This window comes from Octopus sinensis, unplaced genomic scaffold (assembly GCF_006345805.1).
Source record: "Octopus sinensis unplaced genomic scaffold, ASM634580v1 Contig10832, whole genome shotgun sequence".
In the NCBI taxonomy this organism is placed as follows: domain Eukaryota; kingdom Metazoa; phylum Mollusca; class Cephalopoda; order Octopoda; family Octopodidae; genus Octopus; species Octopus sinensis.
In genome coordinates this window covers 41,200-62,913 of record NW_021832226.1, presented here as the reverse complement: position 1 = coordinate 62,913, position 21,714 = coordinate 41,200, and the positions used below count along the sequence as shown (strand labels likewise).

The window sequence follows — 21,714 nt, the reverse complement described above, 5'->3', positions numbered from 1 at the left end:
ATAATATATTCCACCTCAAAAATTATTAGATTTTTTAAAAGGCCTAAAAAAACTGCGACCACTTCGACAAAAGTACCAACAGATTTTGAAAAACACTTTGATAGTTGAAACCACATTAGCACAACCATTAACACAATTTACCACCAATTGACAGCGCAATCAGAAGAATTTGCGTAAAAATATAACTATTTACTTGAGTTTTTCGTAAAGATAGAATTTATTTTCGGTATGCCTCTTTTCCTAAACTTTTTTATTATTCAAAAATAATTTTTAAATAGATAACCGAAGGAGAAAAACGAAGCTGAAGAAAAACCGGTCAGCTTAATAAGGTAATAATTAAATCTTTTTTTGTGGTCGCTTTCTTGCCTGCCGCATCTCCCCCTGCCCCATTTCCGCCAGTAAAAAACAAAAAAATAAAAAAAGAAAAAAAAGGAAATTACAAAGGAAAAATGAAAAAATTAAATATAAAAAAAATAGACCACAAAAAATGAAAAAAAATTTGCAATGACAATAAACAAGGCCAGGGACAGTCATTAAAGGTAGTTGGGTTATTTTTAGAGGTGAGTGCTTTTCACATGGACAGCTGTATGTGGGATGCTCGAGGGTAGGCAGAAGAGAAAATTTATTCATATATGCCAAGGAAGGACGGACGACAAACATCGTTTATCAACAGGCGATAGAATAGGGTTACATTAAACCAGGTAGTTTTATACATCTACATAAACTTATAGTTGTTTGATGAAACAGGCCTCCGCAGGAGCTAGGTCGCGGTGAGCGAAGCGAGCTGCCGAGCTAGTGAATTTATAAATGATGATTAAGACTTTTTAATATAATTTTCTTAAAATGTTAAAATTTACCATATATTAGTTAAGTCGGAAATGTCCTTATTTTATTTTTCAAAAATAAATTGCTTAACTAATCAAATTCAGAATTAGACTATAATCTATTGCCAAAAGATTACATTAGTGCTTGACAATTTTTTATTATTTGTGCATTTTATTTGATAACAAAGTTCAAAAAATCTCCGTATAAAAGAAGAATTCACTACAGCTGAAGATCTAATTAAAAAATTTCAGTTTGTTGAAAAAATGAAAAATATTAATTGTTAATAAAACTGATAAATTCACAAATTGTTTGTAATTTCAAAGATAGCATATTTACTTTTTAGGAAGTCTTGGGTATATTTTTGACATTTAATTAATATTATTTGATATTGAAGCGACTCTATACAATTTCAGGTTTAAATTGGGTCTTACCAAAAGCAAAGTCGTACAAAAAATAATTTCTGTTCTTTTAAACAAAGTGACTAAACAACATTCAAAAGTGCCGAGATCAATTGCAAAAATGACTAAGCAAAAATCTATATATTTGCATGTTTGCCAAATATTTCATTTTTTCATTTGTATACCTGCACAAATAAAAAAGTCTAAAGCTGCAATTAAGAAAAATCTTATTGTCGGGACCTATGAGGGAGATAGTAGCTAAAAGAAACTTGCAAATATCTTGATGTTCCGAAAACTACTACTTATCTTTGGTTGAAAAAGAAGGATAAACCTGATCAGCGAGAGGGATCAAAAGCAAAAAAATTTCTTGATCAGCATAGAAATTATTGTGTTGAACAGATCGAACTTAACCAGGGAATTACTCTTGAGAGTTTCAGAATTAAATTCTAATTTCACTTAAATGTCTCAAAAGAAACCATTTGATCCCACTTGGACGGTTCCTGTTATCGGCTAAAACTTACTTAAAAATAAATCCTGTTACTCCGTGTTTGATAAATATTCTACGTTTTGAGAGATTTATAACAGTAGCAATGAATTAGTTTTTTAGAAAAACGACATGAATTTGAATGATTTTTTCGTGTGAGGAAATTTTTGGAATTACACTCAAACCCGTTTAAAACAATTCCTCATGGAACCGATTGAATTGTCCGGTATATAGTGAATTCCAGTTAGTTAGTAACTCCGAACTCCCTGACATGAAGGAAGCCGTCGACTATTAAACGGTGGACAGTGTGGGCCGGTCGCTTCCAGAGAGGGAATTTCGTTATATTATTTATTTATTTATAACCCCCAAGCTTGCACAACATGGCAAACCCAGCACAAACAGTCACAACTAACTAATCAAATGAAGGAGCAAGGAACGAAGGGATTGCTTGTGCCGATCAACATTAGCCTCCAAATCTTCATTACACCCATCACATTACGATGAGAATCTCGTTATATTGAACAATCCTTAAATTTACTTATACACCATAATTGAAAAAATAAAATTAATAGAAATCTGCAATAGAGATTACCTTGTATCTAGCTTCGATTCATCACCAATCGCTTTTTTTTTTGTTCAGATAGATCAGTCCTTAAGATTAAGAACCTTCTCCAAGTTTGGTACTTTGTCGAAGTGGTCGCAGTTTTTTTTAGGCCTTTTAAAAATCTAATAATTTTTGAGGTGGAATATATTATTATTTTATTTAAGTCGCTCTATCAATAAATTAACTCTTATGATTAAATTTTTTACTAATTTATTTTCTAATTTTTTAATATTTGGCGAGCATGGTACCTAATATTGATATAAACTGGCACTATGGTCACATGGAAAATTCTGTTGTGGACTTATCAACATCAAATTCCGACAGCTCCCATAAGTAAGAGGATGCAGTGCATTTTCTGCAAAATGTGGATATCCTTTCAAATCCGTATATGTCCGAAGGGACATCAGATGGAATTAGTCTTGGGACCGAATCCTCAAAGAGGAGCTGTAAGACATCATCTGGGATCTTATTTTCGCAGTTTTTTTAGTTATTTATTTTTTCAGAATTTATGTGGCGAAAACAAATACAGAACTATAAGGATGTTTTTTGCACAGAATTGTAAAAACATAAATTCCTTCTACAGTCTGGATTTGGATGCCGCGTACTAAAAATGACTAAAAAATTGGTTAAATAAATTTTTAAATAATTTTAATAACCATTTAAATTATTGATAGAGGGTTAAATTAATAATCTATTTTTCACTAAAAAATTAATTTTTTAATTATCTTCTAAAAAAAAACTCGACCACTTCGACAAGTCCGGTGCAATCTCCAATAGTCTGAGTAGGGCGGATTTGTCAGTGGACACAAAGTCGACGTCGTCAGCGTAAATCACTTCAGTTATTGACTTGTCATATAGACCTCTCAGCTCTCGTAAAGCAGCCTCAAGGTAGATCACAAATAACAGAGGCGAGAGAGAGTCTCCTTGGGGGGTTCCCACATTTGTTGGGAAGGATCTGGACGACGTTGTCCCAAGGCGAACAGTGAGGTCCGTTTTTGCCAATAAGACCTGTATCATTCTGATAGCATCTTCATCTAAGAAACTCCGTAGAACCCTCATGAGGAGATCGCGATGGATGGAATCAAAAGCTCTTGACATATCGATACCCAGGATTCTCGTGGCACTTTTGTATCTTTGGTGGGTTGCACACCGCCATCGGTGGCCCCAAAGAACATCTGCGGTTGAACGTCCTTCTCTGAATCCGCTGTGACTCGGTGACAGAAAGTCATTGACTTTGTCTCCAATCCAGAACATCAGCGAGAGAACCTTCCTCAGGGAGTTTAGCAAAATGACTGGGCGGAGATTTTCTACTGGACCAAGAGGTTTTGTTCGGCTTTTGAATAGGGATGAGAACTCCAGAGCCCAGTGGGAGTGAGTCTTTGTAGCAAACATATCGTTGAGAATGTTCGTGATGTTGCATAGAAGAGATTCGGGCCCGTATTCCAGCAGCTCCGCATTAATATTCTTGAGCCTGCTAACAGCTTTTGTAACTTCCTTCAAGGAGATTGTATTCTTCAGTCGTCGTGCTGGGCCAGAGAAAGGCGAGATTTGTTCGGTGTTAGCGTTAAATCGTTGTTCAAAATAGTCCGCAATGACTCCCACCTGTTCTCCCGGGTCAGATATTTGAACCCCATTACTGGTTTGGAGTCGAAGTTTGGGGCAGTTTTTCTTCCTCTTAAGCAACCGTAAAGCCATAAACGTGCGTGCATTATCTTTGAGGGCTTCCAGTTCTCCAAGACGGGAAGCCAGGATATCCCGGCCATATTGGAGGTTTAGGGTCTTTATTTGTTTTTGGATGGCAGCACGCCGGCCTTTCAGTGCGAGTTTGGTATCCATATCTTTGGTGTTCTCAGTCCTCAGCTTAAGCTCCTTTTGCACAACTGACAAGGCAAGAGCATCCGGGTGACACAGCCCGATAAAGTGCGTATTTTTTGGCTGCTTTCCAACATATTTATTTGCCGCCGAGTGAATGTTGGCTGACATTGCCTTCCAAGCGGCTGAAGGCATAAGTCCAGTTTCCATGTTTTTAAGGGATTCATCGATGGATGATTTATAGAGGTTTCGAGTCGATAGTGAGGGAGCCAGTTTTTCTGTCAGGTATCTGTCCGATTTATGAGGGAATTGACGATTTGTTTTATCCAGCACATATAATTTCTTCAGATTGAATCTGCCGATGACTATCTTGTGGTCACTGTCAACGACCAAGCCCCCGTAAGAACAAGAGTCTTGTAGAAGCCATGTGTCTCTTTGGCGACACACAAAGTTCCCGTCTTCACCACGTCTCCTGCCAGTCCAGGTAGACTTGTGCCGAGCAGGGTGATCAAAGGCCGTGTTGCATAGGAATAGCCCGAGTGTTTTACAGAAATTAGCCAATAGGGCTCCTGGGAGGTTTCTATACCCTCTTCCGTCCAATAAAAGTTTCAGTGCCTCGACGGATGCCAGCCTTGGCGTTCCAGTCGCCGACGACAAGCAGGAGGGTAGACGATTGTAAGGATAGGTATGTCCGGGTCAGTACCTCATAGAATTCATCGATTTCTTCAGGAGCGTTGACGATTCTGCCACTGTGCGGGGCGTATACGTTAATGACCGTTGCGACTGCATTGGGCCTGCCTTTACCGCCGATTTGTACTTGGATTGCTGAAATCCTATCTGTAATTCTCCACCAGCGTTTGACACCGAGCCTCTTGTGAATCACAAAACCTTGTCCATAGTGTCTGCAGTCGGAGGGTAGCAAGATCATTCGGTAATCTCCATAGGTTAGGTCCATTCCAGATTTTTGTTTGGTCTCTTGTAGACAGCCGATGTCCGCACGATATTTATCCATGTCATTACAGAGTGCTTGTTGTTTCCAGGTCTGGCAGAGTCCACGAACGTTAAAGGATAGAATTGATAGCCTGTCCGGTTGTACTGTGTGTGTTTTAGACATTGTGCAAGAGAGGTACGTCGCCACCTCAACGGACAAGACTGACGTGGTCGATGTATCACGCTCGGATACCCAAACTATGGAAAAATGGAGACTTTCGAAGAAGCTTGGCTCTCTGCTTGGAGACCGAGAAGACATCATGCGGAGAAAGCTACTGGCCGCTGTTGCTCTAAAATCCGTCATGAAAGATTGGCTACGATATTGCCCCGGGAACCCATCACTACGCTCTAGAATCTACAACGCTTTTGTCAAACCGGTACTATTGTACAACTCATCTACATGGGGCATCTCTGACACCGAACTAAAGAATCTTGACTCGTTTCACAGAAAACAGCTTCGCGTCCTAAATGGTCTGCATTGGCCTAAGAAAATTAACAACTCATCGCTCTACAAACTCAGTACTCGGTGCCAGTCAGCCAGGACATCATAGATGGCCGCTGGAGGCTTTTCGGACGGACGTCCTGAGAATGGACCCGTCCTCACCTGCTTACCAAGCCATGGAAGAGTACTTTCTCTCGGATAGCCCAAAGTTTCGCGGACGTCCACGCACAACACTGCCGGTTGCGCTGGAACACGATCTGAAACACGTGGGCAAAACCCTGAAAAAATGCGAGGACTTGGACGAACTGCGATGGCTTGCACAAAACCGCAGAGGATGGCAAACGATGGTTAAGAAGATTGTATCGTGTGTGGCACGTGTGGGAATATAACTCTCTCCTTTCCTTGTTTATGTTCCTACGGGAAGTGCTAATAATAATAATAATAGATCAGTCTATTGACAAAATCGAGTGATGCAAATTTTTGAGTGCAAGAAAAGTGGCAGTTTTGGTATAGCATTTGTTGAAGATTTATGCGTGTTAATTGTTCCATAGCCTCTCGCCTGGTAAACTATAGACACGCACGAATAAATTAACTTTACATTTTCCCATGTTTTGGCTCTGTTTGCTTATCAGAATCCAAGTCACTGTCACTATCTACAGAAACTGAAACTGTTTGATCGACTAGTCTATTCATAAAGGGTGTGAACAGTAAATTTGTTCAAGATTATCATTTATATCATATATTTTTACTGGAGTGCCACGCAAATTAGTAGGATGTTTGATTTCACGTCCATCCAAGCTGTGCTAATCCACCGAATAGCATCTAAGAGATAAATTTTTGGATGGTATCGATTGATTTATTATTTGAATTTTCTTCTTTAAAGACAATTCGCAACTTGATCGATTTTGTGGTAGTTTTTGATTTTTTGTCAAGTTTTTGCAATATATATCTATCGTTGTTCGCATTTCAAGGTTAAAGACGGCTAATAGGATCAATGATTGATGTCAAAAGGCCGGCTTATGGCCCAAAAAATTCAAATTGGGATTACAAAATACGGCCGGTATTCGAAATGGAGAGATTCCGTATATCGAAAATAAAATGGCAGTGATGGTCTATGAGGTGAATCGGGACCAAAAGTTTAGTCAGTTTTTAAGGGAATTCTGGTTGCCTTAACCATTATCAGGGCTGGATGTGTACACTCCAGGCTCACTCAGACAATTGAATAAAACAGAATGAATTGATTTCTTGTTAATGCGTTCTATCAAAAATTTATTTTGCATCTTCATTAGAGTCTGAACGCTATTTCTAAGTAAGTTTAGATACTATATTTTTGACTAACACACTCTACAATCGTGCCTAACAGCCAGTATACTGACTTTTATTTTACGTCATTTAAAAACTGGGTCAACATTTGTTCAGATTTCAACTCGACAAATTCAAGTTCCCCTATAAGTGTATTACTTTTAAGTACAGTCTTTTCTTGTTATCTCGTGTCATGTTAATCTGATTGTCAGTGACAATTTTCCGCACATTTTTGTCAATCTTCTGAAAATCCATCGGTTTTATGTCAATTTTTTGAGGTCTTAATAAGGTTTCCTTGAATTTTTTAAATCAATCGAATAATTCCAATTTACCTTTATAACAGATCTGTTTGTCGAAACTTCTGCCCTATGAGCCCCTTGTCTATTTCATCTTTGAAGTTCACCTTTGAATTTCAACTCATGGCTGTAAGCATACTTTTAAAATTGGCTATTGACGGAAAACATGTGATTAAAATTCATCTGGTTTTCTTTGAGATTTTTCACAGGTAGGTCGTTTGTAATGGTATAATTACATTTGCTTGAAACCTCATGCCTTCACAAAAAGGAATATGAAATATTGTAGAATACAGTTTGGTTTTGAAAATATTTCTATCTCACATCCCACATTCGACGAAGAACGAAAATCAGCAGAGATGGCAAAATTCTATAATACCGTGCATAAACAAACAACTCACAGTGGGTCTAAATGACAAGAAAAGGAGTTATATCTTTAATATTTTATGTTAGGAATAAGATTAAGGTAGTTTTGATTTAAAACTACAAATGATCGAGAAGACGTTACCCCTTAGAATCGCAATGAAGATTCTTTGGAACAGCGATTGCTTCTCCCGAGGCTCTCGTCCTCTTCTGGAGATTAGTTGCCCGATTCTCGCAACAAGCTTCAGAGATTTGTTGGTCATGGCTCCGGATGTTTTTACGGAGATTGGGGAAAAGATCACGTTGTCCTTCAAGTTAGAGTATTTCGAGATTTTTGAGTTCTTCAGCTTTTTTAGCGGCAGACTCTGGACTGAGTTGACTAAATTCGTCCTTGAGAAAGTGTTCATACACGTGGAGTTCCACGCGAGGCATTTCCCATTAATCCACGGAAAAACTGCGACTTCATCAGGACGTTTTCCGTCTACACGGTCAAGCACAACAGGTTCCAGTTCGGAGAGGAATCCAGCAGCTTGAACGCAGCCAAAATGATATCGTTGATGGCGGAATGTCTGGGTGCACGGCCAACGCTCTTTCTGCATGAAAGGGGGTGTAATCCTTTGGTATCGACTTTACTACCACATCGGTATTGGCCCCCCGAGCAGATGCCGGGTCCAGGCAAAAACCGGTGACATTTTATTTTTCAAACTGTTTCTAGAAAATTAAATTCAAAATATCTCAAAAATAACATGAAAAAATTTTATTGTCATAAAACCTGGTATTTTGAAAAAAATTTTGAACTTCATCCAAGAATCGATATTAGCAATACAAGGAATATTATTTTTGGCCACAAATTATTAATTCTAGTCACTTTTTATTGAACGATTTTGGAATATAAAAACCATTTGCGTGGAAATATTTATCACAAAAATATCAATAAAATAAAATGTTTTCAAATCATTCATTTCTAATACATGTCTATATAAAATATTTGCCACTTTCGTCTTCAAATCTTCAGGAATTGTCGGCAAAACCGCGACTCAACTCATCACAGACATTGGTAGGAGAATTTTCTCGAAAACAAAAAACCGGAAAGAGACAAGCTGGCTCTTTCAGCAAAACTCGGTCGCCGTTTTCCGTGGAAACTGCCATTCAATTCGCAATGCAAAGTCCTTGCTCTCGTTTACTCTTTCATTTACCTACTCTAGTTAGCATCTAGCCTTTTCTTTACTTCAATTACTATTAATAATTTACAATTTAAAATATTTTATTTGCAAGAATATTTGGTAAAGCTAAAAGATATTAAATTATCATTTCACGTTATTATACACGTTAGTTCTCTGATGGTGAAAGTTGTTAAGTCGAAGAAAATTAAAAGTAATATTTAATGAATCAATTATATTAATAGACCAACAAATTGTTAAAGAAAAGAAAGAAAAAGTCCCCGAACCAGTTGTCCTCGAGGAAAGTGAATCCTCAGAAGGTACTAAGACCGATTTTACCAACCCATAGAGGAAATGCCAGTCATAAAAACGAACTTAAAAAAACACAAGCAAACCACACCCCTAACTAATCAAAACAGCAAAAAAAGTACTAAATAATATTCATCGACAGTGAAATTGATCCCAGAAACACCCAAGGTCGAACAAGTTGTAGAAAAAGAGGATTCTTCATCAGAGGAATCTGAAAGTGATGAGGAACCTCAGTACAAAATTGACAAAACCCCAATCCAAGCGAAACCAGAGGAGTCTTCTGAGGAAGAAGAGGACAGTTCTGATATGGAAGTCGAGGATGCTCCACAAAAAACTGAAGAGTCGGACAGCGAGGATGATTCTGATGATGAAGAAGAAAATGTTGTCGGAAACGTTCAGAAAAATCTACAAGAAAATGATGAGGATGAAACCGATGAGTTTGAAGAAGAATCTGACGAAGAAAAGGGGACTCCAGCAGTTGGCAACATTTTTCAGGACGACGAAGAAAGTGAAGAAGAGGAAAGTGATGACGAAAATTCTGATGTGCCCAACGGTTAGTGACTTTGAAATATATATTTAGAGTCCCCTGTCTCTGTCATGATAGGGAACCTGGGTTCTGACGTAACAGTGAGTGACATCAAAATGTTCTTTGAGTCCAATGGAGTCAATGTATCTAGAATTAAAAAGCAGAAAAGGTTTATCTGGCGAAATTAGGTCATATAGAACTGCCACGGCTATGGTGGGAACAGGAATGTTGCCAAATGCCCTTGATTTGGTGGGAAGTCTATTAAAAGGGAGGAAATTGTCGATAATTGTACCGGATGAAGAACAACAACAAGAGGAGGAGGCAACAGGGGAGAATGCCACCTTATTTGTCAAAAATCTCGACTATAACACAACAATGGAGTCACTCCAAGCAGCTTTTCCAAATTCATCTTCTGCCAGAGTAATCTATGACAGAGAGAGTGGCAATTCCAAGGGGTTTTTTTGGCTTTTTTGATTATAGATTTGGTTATGTGGACTTTCCTTCCCGACAAAGTGCCCAAAAGGCCATGGAGTCTGTTTTTGAGGTTGATGGTCGGTATATTACTACTGATTTTGCTACAAGTTATATTATTCTTTTCTGATGTTTTAGGTCAGAGGTTGTCGACTGGAGGTGGTCGAGGTGGATTCAGAGGGGGTTTCAGAGGAGATTCTGACAGTTTTCGTGGAGGCTTTAGAGGAGGTCAAGGACGTGGATTCCGTGGCGGTGATAGAGGACGTGGAGGAAGTTTCCGTGGTGGTGATCGAGGCCGTGGAGGAAGTTTCCGTGGCAATGATCGAGGCCGTGGTTTTCGAGGTGGTGAAAGGGGAAAGAGAACTACCTTTTCATAATTTCTTAGTTTTATAATTTTCAATTTTTGATCGATTGTTGTTAAACTTGTTCATTTTTAAAAATTTTTTTAATCCAATTGAATTCCTCTACACATAAAGACGTCGGTATCCATAGTAAAGGATAGTTAGAATAGCGTGCAAGTAGAATTTTATCACTTTGGAAGCCAGGGTTACCTAAACTAGTTAGCTTAAGTTTCTTTTTTGGATGCCTTAAAAGTAATAATAATGAGGTGTTGTGTGTTCTCCAACTATGCTATTTCAGGTTTAAGGTGGATCTTATCCAAAGCAAAGTGGCACAAAAATATCTTTTCACAGAAACTAGCTTTGTTATCTGAACTGCCTACACTGGCCGAAGAAAATCAGCAACTCGACTATTTACAAGATCAGCAACTCGGGGCCAATTAGCCGGGACATCGTCAATGGTCTCTGGAGGCTATTTGGACACATCCTGAGGATGGATCCAACTTCACCTCTCTACGTGACCATGGAAGAATACTTCTTATCAGATGACGTAAAATTCCGAGGACGACCCAGAACAACCCTACCGGTTGTTTTGCAAGACTACTTGAGGCTTTTAAAGAAAACCCTGAAGACCTGTGATGATCTCGACGAACTTCGGATACTGACCCAAAACCGCGGAAGCTGGAAATCGTTGGTACAGAAGTACGTGTCATGTGTGGCACGTGTAAGAATATAACTCTTCTCTGTTTATGTCACTACGGAATGTGGTAAAATAATAATTATTATTGGTCGAAGGAAATTCTGAATTTTTTTTAATTGACTTTTATTGAAAAAGACAGTCAGAAAAGGAGAAAAATTGTTTAAGACTACGCAGTTTAGGGCGCCCTCCCAGCCTCGCGGATTGCAAAACAGTTCCCGCGGATTACGGCAATGAAGAGGCGTTGAAGAAGCCAAAAAGACTCTTTCGGGTCGTCCCTCCTTTTGGCGATTCTTTTCCCCAAACCGCGTAGGAAACAAAGCGACTTGCGGCCAAAACCCCCAGAAGTCTCAATGGCGATGGGCATGAAAACAAAAGTAGAAAGGTGACCGTACTTCTGAATTTTGAGATCTTCAGCGCGATTGAAAGCGAAGCCTGGGTTGACGGCCGACATTCCTAGGTTCCCGTTGGAGAATGTCTCACACCAGGTAGAATCCCATATAAGGGATTTTCCCTGCTCGAAGGGGAATGTAGTTAAGCCGTCAGGGCGTTTGCCGTCACCTCTGTCCAAACCGACAGGTTCGAAGGAACTCCTCACAATGTCATTCACTTTGCTGTGGCGAGGCGCATGGCCTGGACTACGGAGGCAGGAGAGGGGATGTAATTCAAACTCGTCCATAGTTCCACCACAGCGACATCTTCATCTGAAATTTGAAATTTGTTACAAACGATTAATAAATAGTTGTTTGAGGTGTTATCTTCAAGGCTCTTGGTATCATTGAGGAATTTCTTTACCATTCATGCTATATGTTCGTGAATAGTTTTTGGGTAAAAAAATTTTACATTCTACTTAAAAATTATTACAAAATGATTTCACAGGTTCTAATCGTCGTCACAAGTTTGAAATGATTTGTGTTAAATTCTTTATCTCATCTTTAAACCTTTTAAGTCATTTTATCAGATTGACAGAATCTTTCATTTGTTAATTTTTTTCTACCTCTAAATTAGTCGTGATCAACAACCTGTAAATTAACAATTAAATATAAATTCTCGTAATAATTGAAATGTTTTTCAATAAAAATTTTTATGTTAAGCAAATTTAATAGAACTAAAGATTGAAAACTTATTCCGCTAAATTTATAAATTAAGTTTATTCTTGTTTTATTTAAAATAGAATAATATTAATTTTAAGCTAGTTTAGTTTAATTTTCCGAATCTGCTTCAGAACGCATTGAAGATGCTCTTAAATTCACTGGTAGTGTAGCCGGAAGAACATTTCCATTCGTCAAATGGAAAATAAGGAAACTGGCTATTCTCCATTCAAAAATATCCATTTTCCCGTCGAACGTATTGCAAGAAAGCTCCCAAATCTTCGCCAATGACTCATAAGGCAGTTTAGATTCCATCATAATCGGCTTGATTTGTGCTGAATCAGCTCTTCCATCCACTATCTGGAATGTAGCGAAGATTTTGTCTGCTTTTTCAATATGTTCTGCTGTAATACACAGACTATTTTCCACTTCTTTCTCAATCAGTTTGTTTGAAGCATTAACAATTCCAAAAACCCCACCTTCTATTTTATCTTGATCAAACTCGTTGAGAATGGCGTTGAGTTTCCCCAATACGTTTGGAACAACATTTTTTAATAGAAATTTGACCGCGTCAATACTTTTTCTGTTGCAGGTGGCAGGAAGATTATTTACATCTAAAACTTTCTACTACTCAAATTTGCTCAAAACTAACCACAGCTTCGAAAATTTGGTTGTAGACTATGGAATCACCTGTAACTATTTCTTCTTCAATCAAAACATCATTGTAGAAGTTTTTAAAATTTAGAAGTATTTCCTCTTTCTTTTTCTCTTTTTTGAAAACTGGAATTACTTTCTTAAATTGTTTAATTGTCACCAAATATCTCTACATGTAATTTCCTAAACTTTACCAAAAAGCAGTTCAGACGCACAATTAAATTACCCATTATATGTGGGTAATGGTATACTGGTAATTTTTGTAAATCATTCATCAACTCGAGCTTTTCTTTGTCAAACAAGTCTCTATAGGGGTCGTGTTTATAGGGTTTATCCCATAAAGAGCAGATAAAAACACGAGGAACTTCCGGGGCCCCAAATGTCATTCCTTTGATATCAAATAACAAATTTACCTGAATGATACATGAAAGCTCCATAAAGGCGCATCAAATTTACTTCATCAATATAGTCTGCCTTATTGAAAATTAATCTCATCTTCCCCAGCATAGGTCTCATTTGTCTTAACGTATCTTTACATTCAGAGGAGAAATCGACTTTGAAAACGTCCATCATCATATAAATCCTGGTTGTTCTCGTGGCCAACTCTGTTAATACTCCTGGGAGATCGTATCCTCGATGTACATCCATGTTGTCCCCACTAAGAAATCCGGGACTGTCGATTATGTCCATGGCTTTCAGACACATATTGTTGATCCGCGTCAACTGAAATTGGCGGGCAATATCTTTATTATGAGGAAAAAAATTCTGGAAGCCAAAATGTGGATCATTCATCAGAATTATTCCGCCAACAGTGACTTGTTTCTCTCCATATGTCAGAACATGGAATATATCTGTTGTTGGTTCGGGACCAACTCGAAGTTCGGCAATATCAATTTGAAGTAAGTATTTTATTGCAGATGTCTTTCCAGAAGAGTAGGAACCCATGAAGAGGACTGAAGGTTTTTGTTCAAGATGTGTTGAACTGATAGTTCCCATACAGTGCATGTTAAATCCCGAGGAAGCCTCTATAGGACGAATAGTTTTGTTGAAAGGGACTGAAAGAGTTTGCAGAAGATTTGAAATTTTGTCTGCAGCGAACACCATAGGTTGAATTCTAAGCTTTATTTTAGCAGTAAATTTGATTTTATATTAAAAACAAATGTTAAAATCCAAAATAAGAAATGTTTTATTTCTATTTATGCACATTCCGAAGATATTATCATAAAACAAAATTTTACAAACTGAATAACTCGATTATTAAATAATTATTAATTACTGATAAACGATGAAAAATTTCTTATTAAAGTTGTCCTTATGATTCATATAATATATAATTATTCTGGAAGATTTACATCCTGTTATAGAAAAAAATAGGAAACACTTTATTGACGAAAACTATAACTAAAATCTTAAATAATAAATTCTACAAAAATAAAACTCAGCGGAATGGCGCAGTGGGAGCGCGCTGGGCCCATAACCCAGAGGTCCGAGGATCGAAACCTCGTTCCGCTAAATTTAATCAATTAACTTATTTTCATATTAATATTATCTTTATTCATTATTAATACAATTTTGTTGCTCATAAAAATTTTAGTTAATGCCCTTTGAGTTTTTTGGCGATGGCTACCGGAAATGGCCGTTCTTTTGTTTGAGCTCAAAAAAATCAAAGTAAACTACTCTTAGCAGTGTGTAATTTGTTCTGGCGTTAGAGACGAGCGGTCTAATAGGTGAGAAGAAAGAACACTTTTGATAGAGATCGGTACCAGCGTTTTTAAAACGCACACTCGCAAAAAAGGTATTGTGTTCCAGACGATCTCAAAGGAAATTTTAGAAACAAATATGACCACTATTGCAATATTTATTGGCTTCATGTACAGATTGCAAGACTATTCTGAGTTGAACGTTTGTGAGTATCTTCCTACTCAATTTTTTCCGTTTTTATCAAATCAAACGGAACAACTCTTTAAATATATGATTGAATTATTTATTCTACAATCAGATTGTTTCTAAATTTCTTTGCGAAATTGGATATTTTTTTTTGCAGATTTTTGAGATTAGACCTTTCTCCTAAGTTCATTAATTCAGGAAATTACTTAAAGCTGTTTTTTTGCACTCTTTAAAATGGAGGTCCCTGAATTTCCGACGTTTTGCTAGCAAGGAGGTTAAATACTCTGACTTTCGTGATTCGAGCGTATTTTTTACATTTTCTCCCTAAATCCGTTCAGATAGGGCTCTAGGATTTTGAACAATAATTCATTTTCTGGACGGAAAAGGAATTCCAGAAACTCTCCTCTAAAAAATGAGCATCCAATTGCGTTTTTTGCTTTCCTTGGCAAAAATCTTGCCATGGTCCAGTTGAAAGTGAAATCCAGCATTTTGAGAAACCATTGGATAATCTCGTTTAGCTCAAGGAGCGTTCAAATTTGCTAGGACAAGAGAAGAAGGTGTAGCCAAAACTGGCAGGTAAAGGTGCAAGCAGACCTCGATTCTCGCAGATTTGTCGTCCAGGCTGCAGCCAGATTTCTACAAAGGTTACATTCCAACCAAGCACTGCTCAGGAACTGGCTATCATTTTTAAGGGGGCCAATTTTCCTTGGTAAATGGGTTTATTTGGTTTTTCGTAGCCTTATCTTAATAATAAAATGGTATGGTGTGTGTCTGTCTGTCTGTGTGTGCACACCAACTTCAAATTGGCAATACGATGTCCTCGACTTACATGATGAGGTCCTTAAAACCTTCCCCCCAAAAAAATTAAAAAAAAATTTTCTGCATTTTGGTTAAAATGAACAACTACAATGTCCTCGACTTACATGATGAAGTCCTTAAAACCTTCCCCCCAAAAAAAATTAAAAAAAAATTCTGCATTTTGGTTAAAATGAAAAACTACAATGTCCTCGACTTACATGATGAAGTCCTTAAAACCTTCCCCCCCAAAAAAATTAAAAAAAATTTTTCTGCATTTTGGTTAAAATGAACAACTACAATGTCCTCAACTTACATGATGAAGTCCTTAAAACCTTCCCCCCCAAAAAAAATTAAAAAAAATTTTCTGCATTTTGGTTAAAATGAACAACTACAATGTCCTCGACTTACATGATGAAGTCCTTAAAACCTTCCCCCCAAAAAAAATTAAAAAAAAATTTTCTGCATTTTGGTTAAATGAACAACTACAATGTCCTCAACTTACATGATGAAGTCCTTAAAACCTTCCCCCCAAAAAAAATTAAAAAAAAATTTTCTGCATTTTGGTTAAAATGAACAACTACAATGTCCTCGACTTACATGATGAAGTCCTTAAAACCTTTCCCCAAAAAAATCAAAAAATTATTTCTGCATTTTGATTAAAATGAACAACGCGAATGTCCTCGACATTCATGATGAGGTCCATTAAAACCTTCAAGGCAAAAATCTCACGTATTAAGAATATCCTTGATGAAAACGACAGCGAGAATATTAACAATGATGAACTCCCAATTATTCGCGATAAAGAAATTCAATTCATCCTATGTTTTTTCTCTTAAAATTAAATGCATATATCATTATCGACCATGAATCAAAATTAAAGCTATTATCATATTTGACTTTGACAGAATGTGCAATCACAGATTGCACGACTTTGAATAGAGTTGCAATTAACAGATTTTGAAAAACCACTTTGATAGTTGAAACCACATTAGCACAATCATTAACACAATTACCACCAATTGACGCACGACCTTGAATAGAGTGTTGCAATTAACAGATTTTGAAAAACACTTTGATAGTTGAAACCACATTAGCACAACCATTAACACAATTTACCACCAATTGACAGCGCAATCAGAAGAATTTGCGTAAAAATATTAACTATTTACTTGAGTTTTTCGTAAAGATAGAATTTATTTTCGGTATGCCTCTTTTCCTAAACTTTTTATATTATTCAAAATAATTTTTTAATAGATAACCGAAGGAGGAAAAACGAAGCTGAGAAAAAAACGGTCAGCTTAATAAGGTAATTAATTAAATCTTTTTGTGTGTCGCTTTTTTGTGTGTCGCTTTTTGCCTGCCGCATTTCCGCCTGCCGCATCTCCCCCTGCCCATTTCCGCCAGTAAAAAAAAAAAAGAAAAAAAAGGAAATTACAAAGGAAAAATGAAAAAATTAAATATAAAAAAAATAAACCACAAAAAATGAAAAAAAAGTGTGCAATGACAATAAACAAGGCCCAGGGACAGTCATTAAAGGTAGTTGGGTTTTTTTAGAGAGTGAGTGCTTTTCACATGGACAGCTGTATGTGGGATGCTCGAGGGTAGGCAGAAGAAAAATTTATTCATATATGCCAAGGAAGGACGGACGACAAACATCGTTTATTAACAGGCGATAGAAGGGTTACATTTAACCAGGTAGTTTTATACATCTACATAAACTTATAGTGGTTTGATGAAACAGGCCCTCCGCAGGAGCTAGGTCGCGGTGAGCGAAGCGAGCTGCCGAGCTAGTAGTTTAATATAATTCAAATTTTATAACACGTTTGTAGTTTTCTTGTCTATTTTTATAACATTTAGTACTTATAGTAGACTAAATGCTCAGACTATAAAGAAGATTGGCAGCTGATATACTTAAATGTGGGAAAAAACGTGTCTGGTTGGATTCAAATGAGGCCCAGCACATATCTAGTCCAACTCAAGTATACTTTACAAAAAATATCTCAACCAGGACAAAGTGTCAGAAAAATGATAAAAAATGGAATAATATTCTTGCAAGAAGTAAAGGTCCAGTCACATGGCCGAATCCATGAATAACTGGAAGCCAGAAGGCAGGGTCGTCATCGTGGACTTGGAAAACGCAAGAGAACTGCAAATGCGGTTGTGGATAAACAGAATTCGAATCCAACGCCGTCTCTAGAAAAGTTACAGAGAAAGTGGTAAAATTGACCGTCATTCGTATTTCTGAATATTTTATATCCTCAGATATCATCGAATATATTTAAAATGCAAGGGAAATACATTCGGTGCTCTATTTTTATCTTTCTGTAATTTATACTATTTATGGTAATTTCCGAACCCCTGTCAACCATTGACCTAAAGTCTGGTACTACTCCAAGAAGTAAAAAAAGACTCACTGCTGAAATTAGCATTTAAGGTCAATCTAAAGGATCATATTTCCAACTGGGTAGATCAAATAATGCCTACCATAAAAACAGATACACAGTCTGAAACAGACTCAAGTGAAGGAACTATACATACAGCGTTAATGCACAAATTATTATCATGCGCTAGCTTCCTAGACCTTAGATTTAAGTTTTTTAACGTTTCCACAGTTTTTTTACAATAAAAAATACCTTCTCTGATCACATTATTTTACAAGAATTAATAAATTATGAAATTCTGTAATTAAAAATTCTTTTTTGAATACTCTAAAGACAATAAAAGGAAATATTAAATATTTATAAATAAAAAATGTATCAAAAAGAATATTTATTTATCGACAAATGTTCATTTTTGTGAGCAAAACGGGATGATAAAAATTTAAATAAAATCGAGATTTTTTCGAATTTTTCTTCAAATTCAACTAATTTTTGAGAATTCACAATTTCTTGACAACTTTCAATAAAATTCTGTAGTTTATTAGAAGTAGCCTCTTCTATAGGATACGACTCTATATAGCTCTTCCAAAATTGCCCCATTTTTAAGTAATATGCCAATTTTATTGCATATTCCTTTCCGGATATATATCCATCATTATAACCAGAGATTATAGACTCATTTAAGCCACGAATGTAGCCTTGCTCATAACCTTTTTTAAAACATATATCGCTGTGCATAAATAAGTTTTCTAAAACTTCGTCTATATCATCTTTCTCCATATTCCACACTTAAATCACTAGCAAAAATTTAAACTATTTATTTTAAAATATTTAAAAATATATAAACAATTTTATCCAATAAAGTTTTCTTTTTCTATTTCTTCAAATGAGATCAATGGAACATATAACCGCTGTTTTTTTCAATCTGATCTCAGGCTTTAACAAAAATACTTGATAGTGATCCTATTCAATCTAATTCATTTAAAGGAAAAAAAGTTCCTGATCTACATCGAATTATTGATTTCAAGACTAGCAATGGCTAGCTTTCTAAATTTGAGAAGCCGAAAAAATCAAGTTAAGAACTTTTCACAGAGAATCTTATATGACCGACGTAAACTTGGAGGCGAATTTTTTTTAATAATTTGCACAAAATTGCAAGAATATAGACCTGAAATATTTGTAATGGCGACGAAACAAAAATATTCTACAAGAATATATCTTGAAAAAGTGTTTGTCCAAAAAATTTGCTCAGGACAAAAAATGTTAAAGGACCGGTTTATTTTATGTCTTATATTTTAGATTTTCTTTGTTGCTGTTTACAAATGTGACGAGGACAAATAAAACAAGTCCATTGATGATTGGAAAATTTAAGCAACTTAGATAATTTAAGAATTTTAATGTGGATGTCTAGCAAAATTTTCAACAAATAACTTTTTGTGAAATCGTGATCTTCAAAAGAAAAATGGATAGATGGATAAATGTTAATCAGCAAATAATTGCGAGTCGTTTTAAACATGGCAAATGGATTACTTGTGAAGATCAAACGCAATAAACAGATTTAAAAAATTAAGAATTACGATAAATTGATCACGAGGCCTAAAATCCTGGATTCGATAAAACAAACAGAATTTGTTGATTATAGTTTTACTGAGATAAATGAAGCCAAAGAAAATCTTATGAGGGAGTCAAATCAGACTATTTTAAGTTATCCCGAAGATAACCAAGAAAATCAGTTATTAATCCACACAAGGCCTTTGAAAAAAGCGCACTACCGGTAAAGACAATTCGCAACGTTTTCATATGTTTTCTAGTTAATGTATTTTATTACTTTATTTAGTGTAGATAAAATTTATTTCTTCCAAAGTTGTCTATTTCCGCATATGACGAGGAATTAGCGTTACTTGCTAAACTTGAGAATAAAATTTATTTTAACATTGTCTGAAACAGGAATTCTCCACAGACTAAGTTGATCACATTGGTTTCATATTCTTCACAGACTTGACTTTATTGAACTTTTTCTAAAGGCTTGCGTTATTAGAGAACACCGTCCTCGAGGTATTAAAGCAAATTTTGTTTTTGCAGAATTTATGACTTTAACTGGCTTTGTCGTCCTGCCTCATTTGATCGATTAGAGTTTTTAAGGATATAAAATTGGCTTGATAATCTAGTAGTGGATTGAAAACGTGGTGGAATTCTTTCTTGCGCTTCACACAGTACATGAATTATTTAGTCTACTTTATTACAGTTTGTCTTCCAAGGGGATTTGTAGATAGCTTTAATAGTAATAATTCATTATTTTTAAAGAAGCATACATGCGTGCACTACAAAAAGAAACAATTTCACAAAAAAATTTAAAATACCATTTTTTATTTTATTTTATTGTCTTGACATCAAATCCTAATGTATTCAAACTTTTTTTTGCAACAAACTATTAAGGAAGCAAGGATTCGGTTAAAGATAAAACATTGTAGTTTTTAAGAGTATCTAAAATTATTGTTGTTGGTATCTGGGTCTTTTTTAGATTATTTCTACTAAGAAAACGTTCAAATAAAAATAAATGAATTTTTCAAGTCAAAATTAGAATTATAAGAAAGCAACGTTCGAACTATCGTGAGTGGTAGGATTTTGTATTTTAAATTGTGCATAAAGTTTATTCAAAACTTTTTGACCACATAATCGCTTGAATTATCAACCATTAAACGAATTGCAAAAACTCCTTCGTTTTCCAAATAATGTCTAATAAAGTATTTTTTCTTTTCTGTAGAATCTTTTGGTGTTATCATAAAAAGTATGTATCCTTCGTGAACAAATCGAAAATACATATACCAGATCCATTTTAAAAGTCCAATTACGTTAAAAATTTCCACTGTTAACAAAAAGAACCAATAAAATCCAAATAATGCATTTGCGTATTTGTTTATTGGGAGAATGGATTCTACTGATTGAAGATGTGGTTCGTTCCAATGTCCCATTTCTGTTATTTTAAATTGGCAAAGCACAATTCTTGGGAAATATACGGATTCCATGTTTTTAATTTCGCCAAGAATATCTTTAAACAATCCTTGACTGAAGCTCACATTAGTTTCATTGATAATAAAAGTTTCCATTAAAGTTATTTGTGATATTGAAATTACAAGGTAAAGAAACTTTATCAAGATATACATGGTCGATAGAGATTTTAATTTTTGTATGAAATTTGGAAAAAAATTAATACACAAATTGGAAGAACTATTTTCGATTCTTAACTGTTTTTTCATGGCTCTGTATTTGTTAAAATACAAAGATAATTGTCTAGGTTTTTATTTCTGTCTTTTTCAGTGTCGATATCTTCGCATTTTCAAGTCATAGCGATTAACTGTTCGATATTAAGATCGCTCATTTTGCAAATTGTTGACCATAATATATATGGTAGTCTGTATATTAATGCGAGAAGCAAAGAAGCTAGATGAATTATGTGAAATACTCCAGCAGTTGGAATATGTATTGTTTCTTGGTCATTTCCGTTATTTGACAAAGTAAAAAATTTATCACCAGAATAACATGTTTCCTCGGCATATTTGACCATATCTTCTAAAAATTGGTATTTTTTGAAATAAACTAGTAAAATGGGGTGGACACCAGCAGTTGATGGGATTTCCAACCATACTCTTGGTTGAAATTATGACGGAAATAAGAACTAAAACAGTTACTGCATAATAATGATTTAATTTTCCATAGAAATCGTCATTTTTCTTAGATTTTACTCGATTTGTTTAAAGCAGTGACCAAATCCATTTTTTGGAAATTAACGGTGGATTTTATCTTTAAGGAATTGATGGTTCGATATAATTCTAAATTTGAATTTTTTAATTAAATAATTACTTTCTCTTATCAATTTTGTTACTTAATTTAG

At 35.6% G+C, this 21,714-nt stretch overlaps 2 protein-coding genes and 1 non-coding gene across 3 annotated transcripts; 2 read left to right on the top strand and 1 right to left on the bottom strand.

Annotated features, from left to right (window-relative positions):
• Window positions 1–6,653: 6,653 nt before the first annotated feature.
• Window positions 6,654–10,356, top strand: LOC115228592 (nucleolin-like). The gene is made up of 4 exons (XM_029799151.1): window positions 6,654–6,696; window positions 8,919–8,993; window positions 9,125–9,535; window positions 10,118–10,356. The coding sequence occupies exons 1-4, from the start codon at window positions 6,654–6,656 to the stop codon at window positions 10,354–10,356; spliced, it is 768 nt and encodes a 255-aa protein (XP_029655011.1).
• A 1,860-nt stretch (window positions 10,357–12,216) lies between these two features.
• LOC115228591 (EH domain-containing protein 2-like) lies at window positions 12,217–13,764 on the bottom strand. Its single transcript, XM_029799150.1, has 2 exons — window positions 13,184–13,764; window positions 12,217–12,688 (listed from the first exon to the last, which is right to left on the bottom strand). The coding sequence occupies exons 1-2, from the start codon at window positions 13,762–13,764 to the stop codon at window positions 12,217–12,219; spliced, it is 1,053 nt and encodes a 350-aa protein (XP_029655010.1).
• A 435-nt stretch (window positions 13,765–14,199) lies between these two features.
• Window positions 14,200–14,271, top strand: Trnam-cau. Its single transcript has one exon. It is a non-coding gene; the product is annotated as a tRNA-Met (tRNA).
• The last annotated feature ends 7,443 nt before the right edge of the window (window positions 14,272–21,714 follow it).